The 19,383-nt window shown below is 37.6% G+C and overlaps 1 protein-coding gene across 1 annotated transcript; it reads left to right on the plus strand.

Annotated features, from left to right (window-relative positions):
• The first annotated feature begins 1,608 nt into the window (after positions 1–1,608).
• Positions 1,609–12,764, plus strand: LOC149192942 (putative E3 ubiquitin-protein ligase HIP1). Its single transcript, XM_089404748.1, is given in 6 exon segments — positions 1,609–2,142; positions 5,064–6,942; positions 7,962–8,018; positions 11,730–11,828; positions 11,956–12,120; positions 12,285–12,764. Coding segments are annotated over 5 exon segments (2,220 nt in total). The 5' UTR covers positions 1,609–2,142; positions 5,064–5,175; the 3' UTR covers positions 12,417–12,764.
• Positions 12,765–19,383: the final 6,619 nt, after the last annotated feature.

Below are 19,383 nucleotides of genomic sequence, written 5' to 3' on the forward strand. Positions count from 1 at the left end.
GTTGGGAGGTAGGTTTCACAATTTTCCCACATAGGTTCAATTTTACCTAAGTCCATTTGGCTAGTTGTCATAAGGCTAAAGGGATAGGCATCCCCTAGATGTGGGACCCCAATAAGCGAATCTCCGGATGTCTCCCTTTTTAAGTCATAGATTACCTAGGTAATGCTAACTATGTAGAAATGCCCTAGGGTTGAGTTTTATGTGCTCCACAAACCCTATGATCTATACAATGAAATATACACCACTAATGACTAAAAAGTTCACTAGCATGTAAGAAGGGAAATCATATGTAGAGATATTAATACACAAAGTTTTATGATCATATCTACTTGTTCTCGCTATACAAATTAAGTAATCACATATATAATAACAATGTGCCATAACACCAACTTTTTGTTGTTAGCGTTTGCCACAATTGTTTGATTTCCATATTTAACCTCAAACCTCCTTTCAAATTAGTCTCCTTCCTTCCTTCCTTCGAGCTTTCCCTTAGTTGTGCTCCTTCTCCTCCTCCACTATCAAACATACAGTATCTACCAACAAACTTATTATTTTTTTAAACTATCGTGTTTGTGGCTTGTGAGACTAGCCTATGGTCTAAGAAATTGTGATCCAAGGGCATTTCACTTGTCACAATCAACTAGGGATTGCACCTCGCTTGGGCCACACCAACCCTTAACATAGTTGGATTTTTTTTGGTTTCTCCTACTCCCTACCATGAGTTTTGAACCTTGGCTACCTTACAAGTTGAAATCCTCAAAATCTAATGCGCTAGTAAAATTTGACACCAACCAACTTTTTGTTGCCAACAATCGACTCAATCATTTTTATTACTACATTAACCTAAAATTGACATCTATCTTGATCAATCACAACTATCTTAGACTTATCACTTCAACTTCCCCATAAATTGCTCCATCTTTTGAGAATACCTTCCCTTCCTAAATTCTTACTTCCATATTCTTATTCCTCATACCTATCACTAAACATGCATCTAACTTTTCACCTACACATTCTATTTTATGGAGAGAGCCTTTCTTGGGTACCAACCCATACCTTTGCTTCCTGTGCAACCCAATGCCTTCAAGTTCTACCATTGATGCTTCTACATCACATGTTAAAAGAGGAGGAATGTGGAGGTTCACTTATTAGGGTTAAGTTGCTTGTTTGAAGAGGTAAAGGTCTATATGGTAGATTGGATGCCTACGTCGTCCCCCTAATAAATAAATAATCCAAAAGCTTTTCAAAGGTGCAAGAAATCTGTTCATACTTGAGAAGGACCAAGGAACCAGCCAAGTAAAGGCACGTTAAAATGGGGAAACAAATCTAACATCGACAACGACAGGTATCGAATGTGGGCGGGAGGCCCCTCTAATTCCGAGTTAATTTGTTTTACTCGACACCTTCCAAATAATCTCATTGTCCTTTTTTTAACCCCTGGCCCGCTTCACATGGTAAATTCATAAATATTTAACCAAAAAGATGGGCATGGCGTCCCGCATACGTGGCCTAAGTCGATTAGTTAAGTTGCCACGTAAAGGGCGCTGTGATTGGCGAGGACCCTGTGCCAGGAGGACAAAGGGGAAGATTATTTGATCTTCGTTGCCTTGATATCCACACTGAATGTGGCACCCCGAACCCCCATCTGCCTCCGTCTCCGGCTCCTCGTTGTATTTATTACCGATTTTTTTTTTTCCAGTTTTCACCTGTATTAGTTTCTCCAAGTTGCGTAGAGGGAACAAACCCTGGGGCAGCGGTGAGACTCCTGAAGCGTGCGTAATTGGCATAATAGGTTCGAATCTCAGGCCTAGCAGCTGAAGCAGTCCCAGCAAGCAGTGCAGTAGACGTGGTAAATACTTTTGTGGTTGCGTAGGCGGTCAAAGAATACCCTTAAGCGGTGCCTCCTAAGCCTCTCACCAACAACCACCACCACCGTCGCTCGCCCAAATCGAAGAAGCAGCCGTTGTTTCTATTTCTCAATCGCTGCCATTCATTCAATCCATCATTGGTTCCAGAGGTGCTCGGCTGCCTCCTCTTCTTTATTTCTTTACTATTTTATTGCCCCCCATCTCCTTGTTTGCCCGGTGCGCTTCTAGGGTTTTGGACAACAATTGCAACAGCTTCCCCGGCGACCTGCTCTCTGTAAGTTTTCCCCAACTGTTGACCCCTCCTGCTATTATTTTGTAATGGGTCAGATTTGCTCCTGTATTCTCATCACCTCGCCGAATCTCGCAACGATGAACTCCAACTTGCAAGCAAAATTGGTTTTTGAAAGGATTGAATTGTATGATCGGAGAATTTTGTTTCCTTTACGCAGGAAAATTAAAAATATGGCTAATGACCCCCGAACCTAGATCGTTTTCTGAATCATGTTGGCAAAGGATCCATTACAACGGTAGACTACAATGGCTGGGCGGAGAGAAATTGACGGAAACCCAACACTGACCAAAGTTTCTTTGTTTCAAATCCCATGCAAAGGGCTTTTGTTGGTTTTGGATTTTGATGTATGTATGACTGTAGAATTTGTATGCATACATGGGATTTCTACTTTTCCCTCTTTATTTTTTGTTTTTTTGTTTTTGGGTTGTCTGCTGTGGGTGGGTTTTTTGCATTCAATCTGGGCTGAGGGTCAGAAGATCATTAGCTTTCCGAGAACATGATAGAAGGCCATGCCTTTTACAGACGATTAATACGCACATATGATTCAGCCTTAAGGGTATTATCATGCACCTTACAACGCCAGTTGCAGTTTGCGTTGCCGCTCTTGTTGCCATTAGGATTCCGGTATGTTAATGTTGTAGATTATTATCTGCCATTTGTTTGAAACGGAATATCGCATGTTACTAAAGATTGGCAAATACGATATTTATGTCCCGACTAGGTGAGAATGCCGTGATGTTAATGCCAAGGGCGTTAGGCTTACTTCCCCTCGTTAGCACTGCAGTTGTGTGCAATGTAGTTGCCACTCATTTTTTCTTTCTTTTTGGGAAGTGGTTCCTTTAAATTCCAGAGGCATTACATCTGCCCTGATTTCATCAGGTACCACAGCTAGACCATTTAATGAGTGAGAGGGTGATCATCAATCACAAAAACTTTCATCATCAATCACAAAAGCTTTCGTTCTGCTTATCTGCTGCTGTAACGGTTTAATCTTTCATCAAAGTCACCCAGGACTGGCAGTTGTTCCTATTCCCTTATTTACGCCTTTGGTTGAATCAAACCGTGGCGGGGGTGGCTTGACATGCTGTCTGCGCCGCTGAACCATGACACCATTGGAATCAGTCACTTTCTTTAGATTTTTGGATGTTACATTTGTGGGGATTCATTCTGTGTGGGGTTCTTCCAGTATTTTGAGTTTTTTATATTTTATTTCTTCTACAAGGTTTATGGTACAAGAAATTAGAAATATTGTTGTATATTTTGTTTCTCTTCTTTTACTCTTATCTTATATATCGTGCTAGTATGGAGGAAAAAGGAATATCTTCATTGAATACAGCATGGATATAAATTTACATAAATGTTTTTTTCTGCTAAGCGTTGGTGAGGTAATGTAGGATGCAAAATTTGCCATTCTGAAATGAACTACTTTTCTGTTTAAATTTGTCTCTGGTAGTGCGCTTGTACACACATATTCAGAGCAAGCCAGAATAGGCAGAAACGCTACTATTAAAGCATATTGGAATTGCCTTTCTAGATATCAACCTCAAATCCTTATGTTTAGTTGTAGATTTAGTCACTTTGCCGGGGGGTTTTATCATTCTTTGCTGAAGGTACTTTTATTTTGGATCTTCCAGGATGAAAGAAACAACAAAGGGATTTGTCAGAAATGGGTTGCCAATTTTGTGTGAGTATTTTGGATGGTCATCTGGGTTTAGTCAACATGTTTTCATTAGAGCTGGCATTGTTTTTACTATTAATTCAAATGCCCAGGAAATTTATGCATGTGCTGTTTGTATCACTTAGTTTTAACCGAGAGATAAAATCCCATGCCTGTTAAGATGTGCATAGTGGTTGGAATTGGTGGACTAGCCTGTTTTTGGGAAAATGCATCAGAAACCTTTGTTTCATATAAACCGATACCTCCTTATACGTGGGATTTGTTAAAGCATATGATCCCTTTTTCATTTCTTAAATGCCAGCATGGAGAATTCTAGTTCAGAAACATTTTTTGAGTTGCAAAATATGCATTTGCAATTCATGCAATCCCATTACTAGTTTGCGTTCAAGAAGACATGAAATGTTTTTCTTGGAATCTTGAAGTGGGTTGAAGTCTCTGAACTATTCGCATTGGCATCTCTAATCATTGTAACAATCAATACAGTTGTGTGGTTAATCCTCGTCTCTGTACAATCACGTGCTTCAATAAAAGTTAAAACCTGTATTATCATTTTTCTATATATTCACGTTTGATATGTTAATTTCTGCAATTCTGTGCATTGCTCATGTCATTTCTGTAGTTGATTTATAATAATGCCCCTGCTTTATCCTGTTCATTTGTGTGGTTGATTTATAATAATGTCCCTGCTTTATCCTGTTCTTTGTTTGTACATTTTTTACTGCCACTTGATATGTTCAATACACGCCCTTTGGCCCTTTGAATAGATTTACCAGTCTGGCAGACAGGTAAATGAATCTTGCTCACAGGTTTGCCTCTTGGAAACAGTATTAGTCTTTCCTCTGGTAGCTTTCCAGTTCATATGTGTATGAATATTGAAACAGCTCAGTGGCATTGATATAGTTGTAAAGATGTCCAAAAGTAGTGGGAAGTGATAATCAGAAACTGCATACTTGGTTTAGGCTTGAGGATCCAAGAACCACTAGATTTACTGTTAAATCTGCACAACACTATCAATTTCATATTCTATCATGCAGTGTGTTTTGAGATTATAAAGATATTATGATAGTTTTAAAGTTTAACATTTAGAGATGGCATTGACTAATATTGACTCCTTGAGATTATTTAGGCAGGTCTGTTGAGATATTAAATTACAAACTCTGTAGAAGGCAGTTAATGTATTCTTATGATCCATCAATCCTGCACTGAAGAGTGATGTCTTTTTCAGATAATTGATGCAGTTGATACATTCTGAACTGTAACTTCTATCAAATCTGTGACTCACAGCAGTACATTTCTGTTGCTTAAATTATAAGCTTGGGAGACGGATTGAAGCTATAATGCAAGCCCAAAGGAGCACGTTGCACCCTATACCAGAAACTTTTGATTTGGAAAATATGTCTGACCAACATAATGTGGATATTGAATCACAGATTTATCCGGTTGAGCGAACGAGTCTCATGGATGCTCCAAATTTGCCCGATTATCAGGCTGTAGGGAGCAGCCCGAGCTGTAGTTTCAGAAACATAGGAAGTCAATCTAGTGGCAGTAGTTCTTTTGTCAATGGTTGGCCCACTGGCAGTGTAACAAATTCTGATATTTCAGCTGATCAGGGATGCACTTCTGAAGATAAAATGGTTATCGGCTGGAATCCAGTTTCAAATGGGCAGTCAACTTCAAGGTTTGAAAGGCAGGTGGTGGACTCACATGACCTTCATTCTGAAAGTGTGTCTGTGGATGCCCTCAACAACCAGGTCATGGATGATCGTCTACATCTCCGTTCAAGCTGTAACTATGGAACTACTTCTGATGGTAATAATTATAACTTCAGCACCAATCAGACAGCAGGTGCAAATGAAGGGCAGCCATTCATGGATTTAAGCTGCTGTCCTCACCCAGGTCAATTGGCTGGATCAGAACCTGAACAAGTGACCTTTGGTTGTAGCAGCATGGCTGTATGTATGCCAGAGAACAGCAATGGACGTGCCAATCATCCTATGGATGGCAGACGAGGATCCTGTAAAAGAAAGACTGTGGAAAGCATTTCAGGTCCATCATCTTTAGATGTCCTCCCATGTTCTTCACACTGGGATGATGGCCACCTCCGCCTTACAGCTCCTGGATGGCACACCATCAGTAGCAACCTAAATATTCCTGCTACCACTGCAACAATTCCTGCTGTTAGGCCTGTAGAAGAACCAGTCATACCCAGGGCTAGTGTAGGTGATGTGGGTCCAGATTTCAGAGGTTTATCTATGGCTGGGTAATCAGAAGCTCCCCAGAGAGCTGTTCGAGCAAGACACAACCCTCCACATCAACAGGAACAAAGTTTACCTCAAATATGGCCATCTGGAAATGTTGGAAGGTATATACCTGACTTGCAGCCAAATTCTTCACATTCCAGGAGACTGTTTTCAGGTGACCAGTCTGCAGACACAGGTCCAGCAGGTGTAAGCACTAGTGCCCAATTGCGCCAGCCCAGTATGTTTCATGTGCCATCTGGTATACAGAGGAATTTGCATTCAGTTGGATGGAATGAAAGTTCTATGCCTAGACTTGGCAATGCTTCCAGCTCCTCCAATGCTGGTGCAAGGGAGCGTTCATCTTCTCAACAAGAAGAAGCTAGTTCTAGAAACATGATGATGGGTATTGCTAATAATGCCTGGTTTGTTGCAGGCTCAGAGAACAGAGCAACTAACCATGAATCTGGAAATTGGGTTTCAGTGAACCGAAATCCAAATGGACCTGGGGATATTGCTTCTTCGATGCTACATCCGCTGCCAAGTATGCCTTGGGGATCACATCATATTCCTTTCACACAAGCACCTAGGAGAAGTAGTGGTTCCTCTCAAGGACAGGGCTTATCATCGTCTGTTTCCAGGCCTTCACAGGGTAGTCATTTTAATCCTTCTCGGAATATTCATTCCTCTTCATCATCAGATGTGCCTGTGCCACCAGTCACTGGTTTGCAAGTCCCACAATATCTTAGATCAGCGGCAGTATTGATGGAACGCCAGGGTGATGGGTTGGTAGGTGTACCATTTGGGTCGCTGCAAGCAATTGCTGCTGAAGGTGATGGACATGGACGCAACAGATTAATGACTGAGGTTTGTACCTTACCGAGACTTTTTAATGAAGCTTTTAGTTTTAGAGACAATGACTGTTATATTAATGGCGTTTTCTCTGTAGTTCATCAATCTCTGAGGTGTGGATAATGTCACATTTGGCTCTTGATGAAATGATCTATCTATAGAGATCCTTGATTGTAAAAACAACCTGGGTAGTGGGATGTGTAGAGCGAATTGGACTGCCTCAACATAGGGAAGGAGGGCCAACATAGAGTAAAGTTCAGAAATCCCTGTCATGACAAATATCAATTATGATATTTTGTTCAATCCTTGTTGAAGATAATCCTTAAAATAATCTCTTCTTGTTTGGTTTTTAAATTCTTCCCCTATTTAAATTTTCCCCAGCCATGAATAACTTTATCTAACATGAATCAGCTCTTAATAAACTGTGTTCATGCCCAACAATCCTTTCATGGCAAACATTTATATTGTACTCACAACAGGTGGCTTGTACAGACTATCAGGATTCATTGTGGTTTGAGTCTAGCCAGTGCTCTATGTTGATTGGACCCCTTCCTCCAGTGGTTTCTACTATGTTCTGGCAAGGATTGTGACATCCAAATCATAACTATGTTCTATGACAGGGTTTTTTGGAGTGCAGTAGGTCCTACCCACCTTCTATAGTGGTAGAAATCAACTACGATGAAAGCTTGCCTTCCATCTCCTGAGGTGCCTCAACTTTTGTCTTGTGTGCAAGCTGGAAGCCAATGCCATGCTGATAGGTGTAGATTGTTCTTTTGCCATGACAGAAGGCTTGAAGTTTGTACTGAGCTACCCTTTGTTTTTCTTTATCTTTATGCTTTCATATATGGAGTATATGGTTTATATTTATAATCAATATTCTGGTAACTTTTAATTAATAAGAATTATAACATAGGGTGGGGTATCTAAACCTTGTGCATCCTCTGAGGACAATTGTTAAACAAGAAAGTAGATGAATGTGCTGGTATGCTTGTCTTGAGTACATAGTTACACTTATCCATTTCTCATTTCAGCAGATACGCAATGTATTGGAGCTTGTGCGGAGCCGGAGAGGTGACAATCTGAGATTTGAGGTTAGTTTTTGAGTTATTTATATCTTGTTTGTTCTGATTCTTTTCTTTGTTTGGAAATGTGGTATTGAATAATTTAGCATACTATATTACTGAATAGCTTCTCCAAAACTGGCCAGCTGTTTCTTTTTGTTTTGTATTAATTTTTGCAGCTACGTTTGGAAAGCCTTTATGATTGGTTAGAAAAGCATATGCCTTTTATGTAATTGTTTGGTACACTAATCTTTATAAGATACGTACATCACTGACTAATTGTTACCAGAATTTGTGGTTAGACACCGCAGGACATTAGTAAAGGTAGTACTTGAATATACAAATGTAACCCTTATGGTTATTTTACAGCTTAATACATGCTTTTTTCTCAGTATATCAATTTTGTATGCAGGTAATCTGATATTGATTTCCATCTCTACTGGCAGTCTTAAATTCACTTTATTGTGCTTTCTTACATTGAGTTTGTAAGCCGCCACTTCTGGAGCAGGATACCATCTATGTTTGACTTAGATGGTGCTGTCTTTGCATCTATGTCGTGCTTCCTCGGGAGATAACATTGACATTCTGTGTGACTTAAAATCCTTTTGTTTTGGTCTCTTCATTTATGTTGGTGTTATAGCAGTTTCTTGGATTCTATAACTGGCATCATATGCATGGGTCTTGTTTTCTCATTGAAGGCATGGGTCTTGTTTTTTCATTAAAGGCTTTCATAATAGGAGCTATTAATTGTTTTTTGTGAACACGGAAGTGTAAAGTTAGCCGTCTTTTTGGACCCCAGGTATTCAATCCTGTAGATTTTACTTTGTTTCTGTTGTCTAATATTTTTTTTTAACGAACAGAATTTGTCATTTGAAAAACAGCTGTGCTGAAACTAGTAGCAGATTACATTGGGCTGATTCTGTTAACCTTGCACAAAATATAACAGTGTTCTGAAAATTCAAAAAGCTTAAAAGTCACTATCAAACATAGATTCCAAGTTGGCCTACAACTGGCCTGTTTTGTATATTTACCCAAAATAAATACCACCGAGAAATACATCACTGGTGACATAAATGGACACTTCCTTTGGCGTAGCTTGGAGTGAGTTCTCAGTTCCTTGATTATTTGAAGCCATGGAGAGATTCTGTTGTGAGCATTAGGCCTTAATGTTATTAAAATAGGAAACACTTTTAAACATAGATTCCAAGTTGGCCTACAACTGGCCTGTTTTGTATATTTACCCAAAATAAATACCACCGAGAAATACATCACTGGTGACATAAATGGACACTTCCTTTGGCGTAGCTTGGAGTGAGTTCTCAGTTCCTTGATTATTTGAAGCCATGGAGAGATTCTATTGTGAGCAGTAGGCCTTAATGTTATTAAAATAGGAAACAGGCCCTGTAGCCTCAGACCCTTCAAACTGAATCTAGCTACAGGGCAAATTAATAGTTCGTCATATGGTGACTGACTGAAACAGAATTTGAGCCCTTCCAGAAATCAGAGGAACTGTAAACTGCCAAACCACTAACCAAATTTTCGAAGGAAAAAAGCCAGAATTTGAGGACATGTGTTGCCATGTTTCTGGAATTGGAATGTAAGGAAGAAGTTGCAAACATCTGGGAGGGGCAGTTTCCTTGAGCTACAGATACTTCCCACTGAGATTCCTCCAATTTGTGATGCGCTGAATCCTGTCTGAACCTCCAACTTGTCTTTGAACACGTTTGTTTTGGGTGCCTCAGGAGCTTGAGGGGAAGGAGTGAGGAGAGAGGGGAGGTTGCCTAGCGAAGGAACTCAAATATGTAAGGGATACAAACCAATGAATACTGAAACACCCACAGAGGCCACAAACCAGCAAACATAGAACCATAACCCAACCTGAATTTTGCCACTGCAAACAGCCCTTGAACGGAGCTTCTTGAGTTGCCATTCCCAAGGTGTTTGAATGGCTTGTTTCAGTGGTTTCATTCCAGCAAATCCCTGTCAGATTCTGGGAAAATGAGAGTGGAAAATAGGCTGCGAAAGCCTCCAAAATGTCTAACAGATAGATTATGGCTGCTTAATAGGCTATCTTATTTCCTCTGGCATTGTGAAGATCTCCTGCACATGCTGTAGCTGGTATATTAAAGCTTTCAAATTCGTCCATATTTTGTTTTTGTTTTTGGTCATTGTTGGTCAAATCTTGATTTGTCTTGTTTAAACTGAGTTTTTGACTGTATATGGATTCAGCACCCAGAAAATAGGACTGGAAAATGTCTAACAGATAGAGTACGAATGCGTATAGGCCATCTTATTTCCTCTGGCATCGTGAAGGTCCCCTGCACACGCTGTACCTGGTCTATTCATGCTTTCAAACTCCATAATTTTTGTTTTTTGTTTTTGGTCTTTTCATTTATGTTTGTGTGGTGGCAGTTCTGTGATTCTTTAGCAGGCATTATATTTTGTAACGCTTGAAACAATTGTCTGTTACAAAATAAATGTGATTTAATCACAAATTAATGCTTTGGGTTATCCTCATTAGCTTTCTATATCCTTTTCCTTGTGTTTTTGACTTACTGGGCTGTTTGTGTGGTAACTTGGATAGGTGAAATAAGTTTTATAAAAACAATTATTTTAGATATAACAATAGATGTTAATGAAACATATAACAAAAGATGTTAATGAAGCAGGTAATGTGCAAATATGGAATACTTGGTCCATCTAAAGTCACAGTTCACCGTTATCCAATCCCGTAGCCTTTACTTAGTTTCTGTTGTCTAATAAACTTTTGAATTCTGTTGTTTTGGTCTTTTTATTTGTTTGTGGGAGCAATTCTTTGATTCTGTGACAGGCATTATATGCACAGTTACCTATTTTTATTTTGTAAATCAATTTTATAAAAAAAGAAGGAACTTCTTTTTATGGATGGTAAAGCTAGAAATAAGCCCCATACCCCTCTTCACACACTTGGTTTTGGTAAAGAATACTGTTTGGTGGTACTTGGCAGGCCCTCAACAGTCTTACTTAAGGCTACATTATCAATTTTTAATATAGTAAATAGCCACATCAGAGAGACCCCACTCAGGGGAGTAGCATGCCCACCAGGATTTGGAAAGCATGATATATTGGATGCATGATTTCGTTAAAGCCTTATAATATAGGGGTATTGAGCTTTTTAATACGTCGATGTCACAATGTACATGTTTTCTGACAAAGGGCACAGTGTTACCATGGGGATGTAAATGTTGGTAGGGAATCCTATAAAAAATGTTCTTTAGTGGGTGTTCATGTATTTCTATCTTTTTGCTATGTTCAATTTGCATGTGAAGGCTCGTTAAAAAGCAACAGTGGAAAATGAAAGGAAAAAGGGTTCTCTGGTCATTTGGTTATAATGACTTTATCTGTGGTGCAAAGGGGAGGAATGCCAATTAAATTAAGGCACTTTATATACAGGCCATTCACAATATCGGTTCCAGATCCCTCTAAGCTTTTATGTTGTGAGAGTCTCTAATGACATTTAAAACACATCCGGATAATTCTTTAATTTACTCGTTGGTGTCTTTGGCCATTGAGGGCTAGTTTTTGTATCTATATTACGAGGTTTTGCAAATTTGTAGATATTAATATCTCAAGATTTTGCATGTCTTAGTTCTCTTTTTTGAACCTCTCTATTTGCTGTTTTCTGTGGGTAGTATACATAGTGTTGTGTCTACTGAAAATATTATACTTGTGTTCTTGCAAACTTACCATTCTTAATTACAGGATATCTTGATTTTAGACCAATCAGCATTTTACGTTGTTGCCGATGCACATGATCAACATAGAGATATGCGATTAGATGTGGATAACATGACTTATGAGGTGAGCCCATTTCATATTAGTAGGATTATCCTGCCTTGCAATAAGATGGTTTAGCTGACATGTTTTGTGATTTCTTTTTATGTCCTAAAATACTGAGCTAGCAAAATCATTTTGTCCATGATGACAGGAATTGTTGGATTTGGAGGAACGAATAGGTAATGTGAGTATAGGATTAAGTGAAGAGACAGTTTCAAAGTGTTTGAAGAGAAGTGCATATTACTCTGGCATAGAGTCCAGTGTAGATGAAGCCTCCAAGAAGTAGCCAGAGGATGAAATTTGCAGTATATGTCGGGTATATAATATTTTCTCAGGCTTTGCTATAATGCTTCACAGTTAGCAACATTACTTAAAAGGACTTACAAGTTGGTTTTAATTACAATTGACATGTTCTATGAAGGAATTAGATCTTTATATTTGCAGTTCAGTCTGTCATAAATAATTACCTTGATTTTGCAGGAGGAATACAAGGACAATGAAGAACTGGGTATTCTAGACTGTGGCCATATTCACCACTCGGATTGCATCAGAAAATGGCTATTGCTGAAAAATCTATGCCCTATTTGCAAGAAAACAGCTTTGAATGTATAAAGCCTGGAAGGCAGTGAAAGTACAGATTGAAATACGTAATTCCTTGGAAGGCAATTGACTTCAATAGGCTAGAATATTTTTCTAAATGATGACTGCCCAAATCTTTATTCAGTAATTCATTGTCATTTGTTGCAAAATATATTGAAGATGACCCAAGCATCTCACTAAATTATTTAACAGACGATGTACATATTGGTGCTTTTGGTCCATGTGCTATTTTGTTAGTGTTCTTGAACTTGCACTTATTTAGCTTAACCTTCGTTGTCCCTGCCTTTTGGAACACGGGGGAGGCTTTCCAACAGATTGCTTGTTTCATTTTGTTTGAAGGAAATTTCACTTCAATCTCAAGGTAACCTTATTCCTTCAAGTCCCTTTGGATTGTAGGAAAGATTATTATTGTTCGTTGGGCTATGGCTTATTGCCCTATTCCAGATATTCTCGCGCGGTTATGTTTTATTATGTGGAGTATAGTTTTATCGTTTGAGGTTATTTTGGTTTCTACATGCATAGGAAAAATATTCACTCCGGCTTTAAAATATGTTTAGAAGGCTTTCTATTGGGTGTGTTTAAATGTGAATTACACGATTTGTCGAGACATACGCCAATGGCTAGAGTCATCATTGTTATATTAAATTATATATGCAATAAATCTATGTTAGTCACTCCTTCCAGTGACACAGCGATATACTTGTTGATTTGGGTGCTCTCTTAATATGAGATTGTTTGCAGTTTTTGAATTCCATTGCGGTTACTTATCAATTTCCCCTCTAAAGTACAAAATTCTCTGGCTCTGCCGTAAACTCCTTGTACTTTTCAAGTAGTAAAAATGGGGTGAATAACAAAAACTCTAACGGAGATAAATTTTAGGTCATCATTATCAATAATGTAGGCCACGTTGAAAATTCTTGGGATAATAGAGCTCACTACTCAGTAATCAGTTGAAAAATATTATTAAAGTGATTAAACAATTTTCAAGTACAGCTTTCAATACTCATCGCTAAAGCTTTTGTAACAGGGTACACATTATTAAAAAAACTATATTCGTAGGGAAAGCTTAAAATACCTTGAAAGTGAATTCTCTATCTTCAAATGTCAGATTGGGAAGATTGCAACTCTTTTATTGTTCTTGGTTTAGTGTGTTTTTGATCTTGATGGCTCTCCTCAATTGGAGTTTTGTCTTCTTTCCATGAGGAAATTATCACATATCTCGAATTGCTCTAGAGTTTTGCTTCTTTTTTTAGCTGAGGGATATATATATATATATGTCACCTCGGGTTCTCATTTTAACATGGGGATTTTGCTTTTATAGGAAAGAATTTGGATGGAACGCTTCCTTTAGAATTTGAACATATTTCTAAATTCTATTTAATTGGACATCAATCGAGTAAATAATGTGGATATATAATGTTTATTCAAAAAATCCTTTTATAGATTTTTCTTATTATGACCATCTACGGAACGCTTCTATTCTTCATTTCCTGCACTAATTTGTTCCAGTAGTATTGACCCAGAGTAAATAATGTGGATATATAATGTTTATTCAAAAAATCCTTTTATAGATTTTTCTTATTATGACCATCTACGGAACGCTTCTATTCTTCATTTCCTGCACTAATTTGTTCCAGTAGTATTGACCCAATATAACGTATTAAACTTTGTAATAAGCCGAGTGAAATCCTTGGATTTATATTTTTTCTAAAACCATTAAGCTTGTTCACACATTGCATTTGTTTGTTGTGTGAGAGTAAACCTCTAACAAATGTGTCATTGAGATGATGCAATCATGACTCAACTATATATTCATAGAATCATCCACCGTATGATAAGAAACATGCACTTGACACTGAACCATAGTGAGGCATTACAAATATATTCATAGAATTCCGGCGTATATTCATAGAATCATCCACCGTATGATAGGAAACATGCACTTGACACTGAGCCATAGTGGGGCATTACAAATATATTCATAGAAATCCAGCGTGTGGTAAACATGCACTTGACACTGAACCATAATAAGTCATACAACGTAACAATGAACAATATGCTCGGAGATGAGTATTTATGTAAGCATTAAACATATTCAACATCCAATAACATTTGCATTCTCAAAAAACATTGCTATTTTTGTTGTATTGTGTAATGGCGCCCGTGTGGAGAAGCAAGACTATCCCATTGCTATTTTTGTTGTATTGTGTAATGGCTCCCGTGTGGAGAAGCAAGACTTGCGATTGTCGAATTCCTATCTCTCTTTAAAATCAATTGTCAACAAAATCAAATTGGTTGACCACCAATTTATCATTCTTCGTAGTTGTCATTATTCTTTAAAACGTTGCAAAGTACCAAATATCTTTATAGTCTCCAATCCACCACATTCTTGGTAGTTGTCATTATTCTTTAAAACGTCGAAAGTACCAAATATCTTTATAGGACCAATATTGTGTGAGATACGATATGAATCACTATTCATTTTCATGTTTTTTGACAACCTCATATGCCTCTCACCTATTCTTTCGTAAGTGCACTCATTGATCTAGCCCCTTCATTTGATCAAGGTTTTTTTGCCAACCTCATATGCCTCTCACCTATTCTTTGGTAAGTGCACTCATTGATCTAGCCCCTTCATTTGATCAAGGTGGGCCATCATTGTGTGATACTTTTAACCATTTGCGTAAAGGTGTTTCCATTTAATATTTAAAGGTATCTAGTATGGATTACATGTTAAAATTTGTATAGATCATTGTTGGTTGTGTACTTGTTCCCTTACTTCACTTTGATGGTTATTATGTGTCTAGTTTTTTGTGTGACATTAGGGTTTTTTTTAACTGTTTAATACAAATAGGAGACACTTATGATGGAAGCGTTCCATGTTATCCATGCACAACACTCGTTATCCCATCTTTTAATTGGCTATTGTTGGTGACTTGCACCGGTTCTTTTTTTGGCTATCTTCTGAGAAGAAGAGGTTTAGAATAACCTGAGGTTGATGCAGCTATATGAAAGGAAAAAGCACAAGTCAAATATAAAAATGCAAAAGAATGGCAAGAGATGTGAAGCAAGAAAAAGTCAATTGTAGTTTGAGCTCTACATCATTATTACTTGATAAGGCAATGTTGCTTGTTAAAGAAACCATGTCAAAGTGTGGTAACTTGTGCACAATTATATGCTAGTAGGACATATGAAGATAATACTTGTGAGAAGTACTTTGATGGATTTTAAATTGAATTTGGTCCATCTTAATGCCTTTATGTTTCTTGTATCCATGATGTTGATTTTACTTGATTCTTTGAGTATGTGTTTAGTGATTCTTACCAGTGCAACCAAGATACCTTGAGGGATGTATGATGTTTCTTTGGTAATTTGTAGAGGATGTCCTGCCACATTCCATGATGAAAAAGGACACTTACAAAGGATGTTGGAGCCCTTTTGAGTAGCATTCCCATGCATGAGGATTTAGCACAAATGATATGGCCTTCCCCTAGCCCCGAGTCCTTGGACATTAACCTTGACAATGGCTTAAGGGGTTGGTGCACCCTTGAGATGACAAGATGCTCTAAGGTTAGCATTGTACCTTCTTGAGATATAATGTGATTCTATTGATGGTGATGATCATTGAGATACTTTGGAAGGGTTGATCATTGAGATACTTTGGAAGGGTTGTTGCATCCTTTTCCTTAATGATGTCATGCCCTTGCATGATTACATCATCCTAGCATTCCATTTAATGATGACAGGAACTTTTGGAGAATGACATTTGGCTTGAGAGGACTATTTTGGTAATGATGCACCTCATATGGATGGAGAAACATTATTATGCACATTTTCATGGAGAGATGTGTCTTTTGATGATAATTGTAGAATAATGTTGTCAGTGATTTCAAAGTTAGGTGGAAACCGAAACACTGAGCAAAATCAAAGCCAATGTCTAAAGTGTGAATGAGAAAAATGGGGCAAATCTCAAAATTAGTGCAAAAGAGAAAGGGGGGCAAACCTCAAAATTCATGAGAGAAAGAGGTAAATCTCAAATTTCACCCAAGGGGGTTGAAATCTCAAAATTCGAGGAAACTTCAAAATTTTGGATTAAAACTCAAATTTTGTTTTATAGAGAGTCACACAAAATGCAATGTTTTGGACCTTTGCCCTCCGTTAAAAGCCAAACTTGTTAATTTATCTATCGAGATCTTGGCCTATTGAAGTTTTCACAATGCAAGGCTCATCAAAACCATTGATATCATGGTGTGTTTGAGCTCTTGGTCATAAAAGCACTAAGGGTTAGTGCCTAAGGGCTAAGTGCCCCTTGGCATGTTGGCATATTACTAATTTTACAAGTCAAAGCACTACATATTTCTTCATATTCGATATGGAGTAGCTCTTGGTCACGTAGTGCTAAGGTTTAGTGCTCAAGGGGTTAAGGTTGCTCGACATATTGCCATATCAATGATTTGGCAGGTCACATGAGGATTTAGGTTTAGCTCCAAAGGCTTGAACCCTTGACATATTGGCAAACAAAGAATTTTATAGCGTAAATGTATTGAAATTTGTTGATGTCCTAAACCCCTTGGTAAGTGCTTGGTCTCAACACATGGTGAAAAGGGTGTTTGGTTACAACATCAAGGGCTTGAAACCTTTACATATTGCTATGTCAGTGATTTGGTAAAGTGGAGCGGCCTGGATTCATTGATATTTGGAGACCTAGTGTTATAGCATCATTCAACACCCTTGTAGACCTGATGCTCTTTTATGGTCTTGGGCAATTCATTTACCTATGTAGACTTGATTTATATTAGAAAACTATATTTCAATTTCCATATGCGACACTTCCCACACAAAAGCGCATACATACGTGGGTCCAATAATACTATACCTGCATATACATTTTTAAATATGAAAAAATAAAATAAAATGCTAATTTTTGGGCGAGGTTTATAGATTTTACCGTGAGCCCACCTACAGGAACATGTGGCCTAACTAAAAACATAGATATCGACATTATACTCTATTTCCCTTAGATCAAGTCTTTTCCCTGGTTTCCTTTGCAGAGATGCCTAGTCTCCTTATTTAGCATCTTCTTGCACCTATTAGAGAGGTTGTCTTTGTGGCTTGAGCTGGATGGATCAGCAGGAAGGCTTCGTCAGTGCCTTTGGTCTGGATAAGGTTGTATCTATCTTGTACTTACTGCTTTCAATCAATAAAGAAGATCTCATGTCTTGTTTCCGATATATGTTGTCATCTTATGAGTGGTAGTTTGAATTGTTATATATGATGACCTAACATTTTCTTATGCACATTGAATTATATATTATGTATATGCTTTTGTGATTGTTTTGCATGTCTTCACATCTTGGAGGAAGTAGAGGGTTTGGACCCTATAGGTACATCTTCAAATGTAGGACCCTCGGGGACATCTTTAAGTCCAACTTTGATAATTCGAATGTTTGACATGCTTGAATGAGTGTTTTTTGTTGATTGTTTTTTTTGTTCTGTTGAGGTTTTCAACCTTTTCTTTAGGGAACTTTTTCCGCCAACAGAATTGACGACTCCACTGGGAATACCATCAAGTATTTCTTAGAAGGGTTGTTTTCTTTTATTTGGGTTTAGTTTGTTGTTTCTTAGTTTTTCTAGTCTTCTTAAGTCTTAAGTAATTTTGGTCATTCAGCGTGATCTTTTAGATCTGGGCTTTCTTTTATTTTTCCTTGGTTTTCTTTTTATATGCATTTTTTGTTATAGACAGTTGCGTATATACACAATTCCTTCCAAAGAAACATGCGCATATGCTTGTTGCTTCACATACATTCGTGTATATATGCTAAACTATATTTGAACAATCACGTACTAATTTGAAAATGAAAATTTTTCATTTCTGAGTTTTGCTGTGGCTTTGACCAAGTTTATTTATGCTTTTTTGATCTTTAATGGAATCACCTTGATGATTGATGTTGTTGGTGTCTTTCATCTTGTTAAAGAAATGTTTATGTCAACCTCAATCAATAAAGAATTTCAAGTCTTGTTCCCGATATATGTTGTCATCTTATGAGTGGTAGTTTGAATTGTTATATATGATAATCTAACATATTCTTATGCATGCACATTTAATTATATATTATGTGTATGCTTTTGTGACTATTTTGCAGGTCTACACATCTTGGAAGAAGCACAGGGTTGGACTCTACAGGAACATCGTAGGACCCTTGGGTACGTCTCTAAGTCCAACTTTGATAATTCGAATGTTGGGCATGCTTGATTGAGTGTTCTTTGTTGAGGTTTTCAACCCTTTCATTAGGGAACTTTTCCCACCAATAGAATTGGTGACTCCATTGGGGAATACCATCAAGTATTTCTTAGAAGGGTTGTTTTCTTTGATCCAGGGTTAGTTTGTTGTTTCTTGGTTTTTTCCAGCGTTGTTAAATATTAAAGTAATTTGGTCATTCAACCTGATCTTTTAGATCTAAGCTTTCTTTTTATTTTTCCTCAGCTTTCTTTTTATATGCACTTTTTGTTATACACTGTTGCTAAGATACGTAATTTATTCCAAAGAAACCTGTGTATACATTTGTTGCTTCACATACAATGATGTATATACATGAACATCTTCAAACATAGGACCCTTAGGGGCGTCTCTAAGTCCAACTTTGATAATTTGAATGTTTGGCATGTTTGATTGAGTGTTTTTTGTTGATTGTTTTATCTTGCTTTGTTGAAGTTTTCAACCTTTTCTTTAGGGAACTTTTTCCGCCAATAGAATTGATGACTCCATTGGAGAATACCATCAAGTATTTCTTAGAAGGGTTGTTTTCTTTGATCTGGGTTTAGTTTGTTGTTTCTTAGTTTTTTCAGTCTTTTTAAGTCTCAAGTAATTTGGTCATTCAGCTCAATCTTTTAGATCTGGGTTTTTTTTTATACGCACTTTTTGTTATAGACAGTTACTACATATATAGTTTCTTCCAAAGAAACTTGTGTATACATTTGT

The sequence above is a fragment of the Pinus tabuliformis genome, chromosome 2_2, assembly GCF_031772625.1.
Source record: "Pinus tabuliformis cultivar Carrire ecotype Pingquan chromosome 2_2, CPIR1, whole genome shotgun sequence".
NCBI lineage: Eukaryota > Viridiplantae > Streptophyta > Pinopsida > Pinales > Pinaceae > Pinus > Pinus tabuliformis.